General features: G+C 31.2%; 1 protein-coding gene across 1 annotated transcript; it reads right to left on the reverse strand.

Moving 5' to 3' along the window:
• Positions 1–2,859: 2,859 nt before the first annotated feature.
• Positions 2,860–6,306, reverse strand: LOC126664242 (probable LRR receptor-like serine/threonine-protein kinase At2g24230). Its single transcript, XM_050356526.2, has one exon. The coding sequence runs from the start codon at positions 5,670–5,672 to the stop codon at positions 3,111–3,113; it is 2,562 nt and encodes an 853-aa protein (XP_050212483.1). The 5' UTR covers positions 5,673–6,306; the 3' UTR covers positions 2,860–3,110.
• Positions 6,307–10,709: the final 4,403 nt, after the last annotated feature.

A 10,709-nucleotide genomic window follows, 5' to 3' on the forward strand; every position in this document is an offset into this window, starting at 1 on the left:
TCATATAGGAAAAAAGTTCAGAAATGATTTTAATATTTAAAATATTTATCAAAAATTTGAGGGGGTAAGTGTCCCAAAAGTAAATTAAAAGGATTTATTTGTTCGATTTTAAAATAATAAGGGTTTAATTGTTTAATTTTAAAAACACGGGGGCTTAATTGTGCCCAAATAAAGTAAAAGGGCTGATCTGTACTTTTGAGAAAAACTCGAGGGTTTTTTTGTACCTTCTGCCATAAAAATAATACTAATATTTATAAATATTAATATTTCATTTGAATTTATCAAATTTTACAATAACATCTGTTTAAATTTTATAAATAAAAATAACGTTAAATTTGTATTACTATATGTAGATCTTACTGTTATCGGATGACCATTAAATTTTATAGAAACGTGTTTTTGAGTATTTTAGCATCCTCCACTCTCCACTGCTTGCCGCCAATTTCGCCGAGACATAAAGAATATTAACCCCTACATTTATAAATATTTTTTCAAAAAAATTGGTAGTTTGTGTAGATCCCTAATAACTTTATCATTTGATGGAAGGATGTGTTTGTTTCTAATTTAAAATAATAAAAATAAAAATAAAGAATACTGTTATTTTTATTTATTAAAAATATTAACATTATTTTTAATAAATATATAAAGTACATTATTTTTATTAAAAAATATAATTATGTATATTATTTATTTACTAATACTAAATTTATTTAATATGTCTTACTAAATTTTGGTTTAATCCTATATTTGATAAAAGTTCAATTTCAAAAGTAAAATATATGAATGAATGCTTACTATTGGAGGGCTAATTTCGTTCAGGATTTTTAATAATAAACATTGATAAAGACAATCTATTTTTATTTTCATTCTCTCTTTAATTTCTCAATGTACCAAATACCTTCTAAGTGTTTAAAGGTTGTTTTTCTTCTCCATATAGCATGTAAAATAACAAAAATATTTTAATAGCCTCCCAATTGCTAGGGGAAGTGTTTAGCAAATACAAGATAACTATAACAAAATGGAACATTCACTATTTAAAATATTTAAAGTTTATGGCATTGTTTAATGAGTGAGTGCAATATATTGTGAATAAATAATGAATGAGTAATAAAAGGGTAACTTTTACTTACATCGGATAGTTTACTAATTTTTATATTTTTCCCTTTTGTGAAATTAAAAAAATTATAATATTTTGATATCATAAATCTTACCGACAAGGACGAAGCCATGATTTATTTCTGGAGGGGTAAAAAAAGAAAAATTTAAATAGTTGGAGGGGCATAAAAATTCAAATAAAAACGTAAAGAATAAAAAAAAGCTAAATTTTTTTCTCAAGAATGAAAAAGTATAAATTGAAAATTTGGGGGTGCTAACGCCACTACAAACCCCCCCCCCCCCCCCCCCGTCTCCGTTCTTGCTTACCGACTCAATAACTAGATATGATGCTGATATTTCTAATGTCAGAGTTACAGTCCTGATTAATTTAAACTAAATGATGATAAAATTGTTTAAAAATAAATAAATTAAGTTGCTATTTATTCGAGTTTGAACACAAAATCTTTAATTAAGGGAAAAGAGCTTTGCGCTCCATTCCAATTCCGTTGTTGTTTTCATTAATTGAGTATTTTCCTTAATTTAAACCTTATTGGTAAACTATGAGAGTCCATGTCAAAAAAGAAGAAAAACTTGTATCCTTTTACCATTTACATGGAGGATTGATGATGACAATTGTTCTAATAAGCAATTGAAAATTGGACAAAATAGAGAACTTTATATAAAGAAGACTTATGTTCTTGACTATGATGATTTTGATTGATAGTTTATTATATTTTCCATGAATTGTTGCACAAAATCATGAGCCTAACAACATCATTAGTTCAACACTATTCTTGTATTTTGACCATTGCTCATCATCATTTTCTTTTCTTTTTTCTGTTTCAAAGTTAGTGTGGAATATTTTGCATGTTAATTGTAAACAAATTTTTGTGAGTGTTGTTTACTCCTTTTTTTTTTGGACTCATTTTAACAACATCAATCAATCCTATTGTGTAAGAAAGAAATGGGAGTTTATTAATAAATAAAATTACAATTTTTAGCGTGTTTTGTAATTGTAATATTAATTTTTAATCAATGAGTTATACCTCAAATGGTATGGAAAAATTATGATAAGATCGACAAAATTCTCACACAAGTGCCAAAAATTTCTCCATTTCAATTATCAGAATACTCTAATTTTTCATTTTAACAATTTTAAATATTAAATTTTTAATCTTGACAATTTAAATTACATATTGAATTTCTTTATATATTTTTGTTGATATGGACACCATAAGATAAAAAAAACTCATACTTTTTTTGGCATCCGCATCAACATAAGTATATCAAAATTTAAATTTACTAAAATTAAACATTAGTAATGCAATTGAATTTAATATGCAATTAACTTTTTATTATATGGTTTCTTTAGCCAAGGATGGTGTATAAATTTGGTATTGTATTAAATCGTATGGAACCCCAGAAATTTAATTTTACGGTGATCACAGCTACCCCCACCAGGACCACCCTATCCTTTAATAACTTGGTCTGCACACAATGCTTACTACAGAGCATGAAAAATGCCGGTTATCAAGCAAGATTCACAAGCAACTACCTCTACTGGAGATCCCACCATCACCGAAACGGATAAAATAAGATACGGAAATGTAGAACTCAAGAAGTTTTTCTGGCAATATGGACCAGAACCAGAACCATTCCACCTCATCAAATGAATGAAATACTCGGCTGCATAATGTAATAATTGAAAGATTCATCCATGTTCGAGAAGAACGATATACCAGGATGATTATAAGAACATCAGCAAGAGGAATACCAACTTTTCAAGGATTAATATCTCGTGTAAGGTTACATGCCACCAATGAAGGAAAGGTAAAGATCAAAAACAAATTTCCAAAGACTACTTACTGTACAGTTCTTACCAATGGCAGCATAGAAATAACATAATATAGAAATGAAAAGCAAAAGCGAAATAATATTAAAAAGATCAGTAGACTATCTTAAAAGCCAAAAAAGGAAAAAAAAAAAACTGACTTCCATTTCGTCGTGTATGTTCATCATTGATGAACTGTTGGTTCGATATCTTTAAGAAGTCCGACTATCTGCTGCATGCTTGGTCTCTTCGAAGGGATGTCTGCTGTGCACAAATATCCGATTTTGAGGGCTTCCTCTGTCTCGTGTTCCCGTCCGGTATTGCGAATTTTCGGATCAATTGCTCTTGATGCTTGGTTCTTCCTTACCAATCCTCTAACCCAACTCACTAAAGTTGTATCTTTTTCTTCAGGATAATCATCTCCAATTGGCTTTTTCCCAGTGATTAGCTCAAACAAAACTATGCCAAAACAATAGACATCTGATTTTGGAGTAGGGCAGTTGTTGTCTGGATCTGAAAACTCTGGAGGAACATAACCGGGTGAGCCGCGAGCAATTTCCTCATCTAAGCCATTGCCAAAGACCTTCACCAGTCCAAAATCAGATAATCTTGGCTCCAGGTTGTAGTCCAAGTAAACACTACTAGATTTGACATCCCGGTGAATAAGTGGGGGTGAACAACCATGATGAAGAAATGCCAATGCACGAGCAGTGCCGAGTGCAATTTTGTGCCGGAACCTCCAGGTTGTTAGCAACCCTTCAGAACCAACACATTGAATGCCGTTATTGTCATCTTCTTCCCACGTGTCGGTGCTCCAATCTTCAGTTGTTTGGACACCAAGCGGCAAGTCATGGAGTAAATTCTGCAAGTTTCCATTCTCCATGTAATCGTAGATAGCTATTCTCTGATCTCCTGCGATGCAGTATCCTGTTAACGGAACAAGATTGGGATGCTTAATTCGGCCAAGATACTCGAGCTCTCTAGCAGCTTCTTCATCTGTCAATGTAGATCCATGGACTAAAACTTTTACAGCTACATGAATGCCACCAGGTAAAAATCCTCTGTAGACCGGGCCAAATTTCCCTTCGGCCAGAAGGGTACCTCGATCAAAATTTGAAGTTGCGGACAAGAGGTCTGCAAAAGTGATATTCAACAATGGCTTCTCAAAAATCACTACAGAAACTGATGTTGCCTGCTTAACATCAGCCACCCATGTGGTTGAATCGGTCTGGAATGAGAATGGACCTGAAATAGTTTGGTCTTCCTTATACGAGCTTTGTTTCACTGCCCACATACTGGATTTCCTCCTGCAACCAATAGCTAAAAATAGCAATCCAACCAACAAGCAGACCATTGAAAGGGTTAAGGCTAGAGCAAGTTTCAAACCATTGTGTTTGGTAGCTTTTCTTTTAAAGAGACCCGGGTTTGCAGCTATTGGGCAGCTATTTAATGATCCATAGAATCGGCTTTCAAAGGTTTTATACAAAAACTCAGAAGCACAAAGAGTTAAGTTGTTGAAAGAGAAGTTGAACCTCTCCATCCAAGGGAGTTTCTGCAAGAGGGACATTGGGATTCCTCCACTCAAATTATTTTGTGAAACATCAAGAACTTGGAGGTTTTTAACAGGTAATATCGGAATACGGCCGCTGAGATGATTCTCAGATAGATCAAGAGTATGGAGTTTACTCAATTGGGCAATTTCACTAGGAACATGACCAATGAGACTACTTCTAGACAAATTAAGATATTCCAACTCCAAAAGCATATCAACTTGTGGAAATTCTTGCCTGGTAAATCTATTGAATGCAAGATTAAGGTACTTCAAATTCCGGGTTTGGTCGAAATTGAGGAAAATATCACCACTAAGTTCATTTTCAGACAAGTCTAAGTGAATCAAACGAGACCAATTGAAGCTAGAATTGAATGGTACCTGAGAAATGTGACCTTGAAACTGGTTCCTGCTCAAGTCTATCACCTCCAACATTGCCAAAAACAAAACCATAACTGAACCATGAAACAAATTTCCAGAAATATTAAGATTAGTAACAGATTTCATTTCTGAGAAATCCGAGTCACGCCCTTTAATCGTATTTCCTGCAAGGTTCAAAGTTTTAAGCTTTGGAAATGCAGCACCAAAACCATCTGGTAAGACCCCATCCAGCTTATTCAAAGAAATATCAATGAGAGTGAGTGACTTGCAATTTAGAATTCCCAGTGGAATGCTCCCTTGCAAACCATTTCGATCAAGCTTAAGGACTCTCAAGCTAGACAATGAGCTTATTGCAGCAGGAATTTCACCACTGAAATTATTGCTTGATAAATCTATTATTTCAAGCATACCAAAATTGCCAATGTTGCTAGGGAGAAACCCAGATATCTGATTTGAAGAGAGATTTAGGGCAATGAGAGACCCCAAACTCCACAAATCAGAAGGCAAATCAGTGATTTTATTGCTGCTAAGATCCAAAGTTTTGAGCTTTGTTAGCTTGCCAATGGTGGTATCAGGAATTGAACCAGAAAAGCCAAAACCAGAAGCTACCAAACCAGAAACACTTCCTTTAGCATCACAATACACACCTTGCCATGAACAAACAGGAGCAGAGAAATTGTAGAGTGGAGAAGAAGTAATACCCATTTGCTTCAGAAATTCAGACACATAAAAAGCATCTGTGTTGGGTTGTTGACATGGTAAAGACTTGAAAAACATTGACAGAACCAAAAAGGAACCAAATAAACCAAACCCCATTTGAATTAAGACCCTAAATTTGACAAACAAGTAATAAAAACACCAAATTTACCCTAAAAGAACCACCTTAAAACACTCTATATCATACATACTTCTAGGTCCATGCTAGATACTACTACTACTTAAATGAAGCAAATGCAAAGCTCTAAAAAAATAATGAAATGTTAGCAAAAGAAGACAACTTTAGAAGAAATGTAGAGATAACAATTGGGAATTTGAAGAGATAAAATTTAATGACTGGGTGAGTGAAAGACAAGAAAACAAACAAAATGAAAAAGAACACAAGTCAAGAAAAACACTTTTGTCTTGGTGTAATAAAACATGAAAGGCTCTAAACTTTTTGATTCTTAAAAAAAAGATTCAACCTTTTGAACAGTTCAACACTTAACAATTACTACTATAAATACAGAAAGATTAGAGGAAGATGTAGAGAGAGAGAGAGAGATGGGGAAGCAAAGGTTGCAGGTTTTTAGAGTGGGAAAGCAGTTGGGATTAATAAATGTGAATTAGGTTGGTGAATTTATCAGTGCTTCTAGTTGTAGGTGGTGGCTATTCAATTCATTGATGTTCTTCATTCAAAGAATCAAACACTTTTTGATGCTCATAATTAATTACTATTATCATTCATTCTTCTAAATTCTAATAATGCTTCTTCTGTTTTTTTTTTTAATTCTAGTGGCAATTTAATATTTTTGCTTTAGAGTATTAAAAAAGAAAATTGAACTTAAAATAGAAGCAAATCCTTTCCTTAAGCAAATTAACATATTGTGCCATCTTAATTTTACAACAAACCAATAAATATTTACGTAAGAAAAATTATCTTTTATATATTCTTTTATTATTAAATATCCTAACATAACAAATGCCTTGCACGAATGGTATTATTGTAACCGATTATCCTATTTCTTAATCCTTAGGTTACTGGCTGTCCGCCAAAAGTTTCGGATTTAATATCGATATTTTAACAACAAATCTAATAAATCTAATTGTAGCCCTTGATGTATTGTTGTAGTGGTAACAATGTACAGATTATAGAAAGTGGGAGTATTACTTGTATGAAAATTTTACCTGCAAACTTTTACTAAATTTTTGATAAAACGTACATATTTAAAGCCATGTATTATCATATAAAATTGAATTCCTTCAGTTTAATTTGTCAATACGGATTCTCTGCCCTTCTAATTACACAAATATATTCTTTATCATAAAAATAAAATAGGTATATTCTGTGAGCCATTAGCGCAAGTTAAGATAAATATATAATTTATTTTTTACGTTAATCTTTTTAAAATTAAATCTCTGTATTTTTATTTTTATAAAGAATTAAGTTCGTCGACATTTTTTTTCCGGTCTTGACAGAGGAGCTTAATCTTATGTCTATAAAATTAAAATTATAACGATTTAAAGTATACAAATTGTAGTGGAAGTATGCAATTCAAAAACAACTGATAGTTTAGGACTGATTTAAAAAAAAACTAACAGTTAAGGAGATAAATGTATATTGTGGAATTTTTTATATTTACTGATATTTACAGTATATATATTTGAATTAAAAAGATTTTACTTTTGTGAACCCCTAAACAAAATAACAAACACATAAATTCTCATGTTGTTGTTAGCATCTTGTCGTAAACATTAGTTCATTCAGGTGAGAGTGTAGCTCTCCGTTGCGCTAGGTCATTTTTACAATAAACCAATTAGAATCTGCAATAGAGAATTTTTTTTTAAAAGGTAGAATAATATTAATAATACGAAACAATTACATTTGTAAAAAATTCAAAAAAGTGAGAAGACCACTCCTAATGACTTGAAACAGACATGTTGCGCTAAACAATGCGTTGCCTGATTCGCAGATCGTTTTACGAATAGAAAAGATAAATTACTAAATTGTTTCGCTAAATCTAAACAATCTCCAATGAGCAAGTCCGCTTCTTTCAAATTTGGATTACGTAACTCCAAAATCACATCCCTCGCATCCGATGCAAAAACAATATTCGAATAACCCTTTAACCAACTGAGAGCTTCACGAATACACATTATCTCAGCTGAATGAGCCGAAAAATTCCCATGCATGCAGACCGAACGAGCCATAACAAGCTCACCAAGCCAATTTCTAATAACAATACCAAACCTGATACTGTTTAGAATCTTTTAGTTATTATGTATTCTTTTTATTATTTAATTTTACGCGGAAATCGCTTAATCAATATGAATTTCGAGAGTGGATGGTTGACCGCCGTCCCTTATCCTGGAGGCTCTATTTATGAATGTCAACTAAGTATCGTAAACAAATTGCTCCCAACTCTTCAATCACTTGGTTAATGTACTATTAGTTTGTTACACGAATGACATGCTACAACGGTTGTATCGTATAATTTTCATCTGCTTGAGAACTATTTGTATTCTTGTGAAAGATTTTACTTCTTTTCTTTTCCCTAAATTTTTGGGTAGAACAATGTGGTCCAAATTGCACAAATTTGCTGAAACTAAAGACAAAATGTTTACATTCACAAGGTGTACTAATATAGACACACATAATTATTCTTTTCACTATAAGTTTTACTTTATTTTCTCTGAACTCATATGGTAATACAGTATAAAATATAGAAATAATTACTGTCATTTCTAAATTAAATTTATTATTTTGAATATTAGGTAATAAAAGATTTCCATTGTAAGGAGTAGTTTTAATTTTAAACAAGAGCTTTAAAGGTAAAAAGGTAAGTTAAATACAATGCATTTCATAAGTAGTTGATTGGTGGTAAAAGCATTTTTGTGGATCATTTTGTTGAATGTGCTGTAGTAGGCAATTCACCAATAAAATTAGATCGGTAAGGTGAAGGGTGGTTGCATTTTATTGACTTTAACCACTTACAAAAACTTCATTTTCTTGAAGATTTCTCTGGAGTTTAGAGATTGTCAACAAAATGGACTTTGAATTTGGAATTTAATTGTTTAATTTTTCGTTAATTATTTTTCCAATTTTAAATATTTAAAGAAACTAGTGGGTGATATTCTTCAAACAAGTTTCATCAAATTGCGCTCATTATGCGATCCAAAATGTAAAACTATATAGTTAATTAAGCCTATACCAAAGTCCAGGTAGAAAATGTCGGTCCATATATATGACAATTGAAGGTTACTGATTATAAAAGAAATGAAGATCATTTATTTGTGCATAATATATAATCTAATCGTTATTTAAAAAAGCAATCTGTCATATGAATTTGTTAGTAGTTGTTTTGGCTCTTTGTTTGATATAGAAAATATGTCCACCGTCATCCATTAATGGACCTACATTAAGCATTATAACTATAAATTTTAAAAATAGAAATATAATTAGATGCTTTAGCGCATTATTGTTTATTAGTATTCACTCAATAATCATGCATAATTATGAGGGAATATCCTTTGGATTTGTTAATTTACGAGTCATATGATATCATGAGTCGATATTCCCTTAATTTCTTCTATTAACCCTTTCACTTAATGGTCATGTCTCTCACGAGGCTAGGAATGTAATTCGGTTCAAACTAAATTCTTTTTTAAATTCAGATCAAACCACAAATTAAATATGTAATTATATTAAACGAACGGAACTAAACCAAACAGTTCAATTGATTTTTTTAACTTATTTTGATTTTTACGTCCATATATAAAGAATTTCAATTTTAAGAAGAAGTTCGTCCGATTCCACCAATGTCCATTAGATGTTGGTGGAAACAGAATCCACCACAGTTATACTTTAATTAGGTATTTTAGAAATTGGACCAATTTAATCAGTTCTATCATTTCATCCAATAAATACAAAGTCTATCTAATCCAGTAAGAAAAACAAATTTAAAATTTCGGCCAGAGTTTAACCGGACTGATTAAATTAGCTTCATAACAAACTATAAACAATATATTTTCAATAAACCGCTCAAATCGGCCGATTGAATGAACCGGTCAAATGGTAAAACAACGGCCCATCCGGTTCCTTCACCGATTTGATTTTGGTTTAAGGGGAAAGTTTTCAATAGGTTTATTTTTTTTTCTGGTAGGGGCAAACCAAAATAATATACAGTACATATCCGAGGTTGATTCAAAAGTTGGCAACATCGTATAATAACAAATCATAGCAAATTAGATCTTTCTATTTGGCTGTCATTATTATCTTTAATGTCTTAAACTAACTTCTCAATCAAGATATCCTAATTAAAGAAAGAATTTATTTATACACTTTATGTCCTTATTCAATTAAAACGGAAATATTCAACTGAAAAACTAGAAAACGTTTATTTTTATTAAAATAGATTATAAATTTTAAAACTTTCTCAAAAATAGAAAAGAAATGTTAAAACTTAAAACACAAAACTAAAAAAATAAAATTGTATAACATAAACATTTGCCTGAATTACTCAGATGGAAAATTATTATTTTCTATGCTTCTCATTATTTTATTATTAAAGTTCAAATATGAGAAGTAAGGTGTTTTAATTCTCTTTTGATTCTTTATTTCGAATTAGATCATTATAGATTTAGAGTTTACAAATCTTTAAAACGTTCTCAGTAATAGAAAATAAATATTAAAACTTAAAACATAAAGTTCAAAAAAATTCCATACAACATAAACATTTGTCTCAATTATTAGGACGGACAATATAATTTTCTTTCTGATGCTTCACATTATTTTATTTATTAAACTACAAACATGAGAATCAATTAATTATAGCTCAAATCATATAAACGGCGGACAGTATAACGCTAAAATCGTGTATTCAATTCTTCCCCACAAGCGCTAAAATCTCTCCTCCTCGTTTGTGAATGTTATTCGAATTAGATCATTTAAAGCTTAATCAAATCTGATGATAATTGTACTTGCATCACTTGTTAAATTAAAGGAAAAAAATATGATAAAAATTGGGCTTCAATTTGAGATAAGAGGCATGCGTGACATGAGTGGTATAGTATGGGTGGAAGGCTTAAAATTGTTGATGCTATAATATCATAAATAATCATCACAGCCACTCAATCTTCACTCTTCCATGATTCTCC

Source organism: Mercurialis annua, linkage group LG1-X, assembly GCF_937616625.2.
Source record: "Mercurialis annua linkage group LG1-X, ddMerAnnu1.2, whole genome shotgun sequence".
NCBI lineage: Eukaryota > Viridiplantae > Streptophyta > Magnoliopsida > Malpighiales > Euphorbiaceae > Mercurialis > Mercurialis annua.

Coding starts and splice junctions, on each gene's coding strand:
- LOC126664242 (XM_050356526.2), bottom strand. CDS start 5,672: ATGGGGTTTGGTTTATTTGGTTCCTTTTTGGTTCTGTCAATGTTTTTC.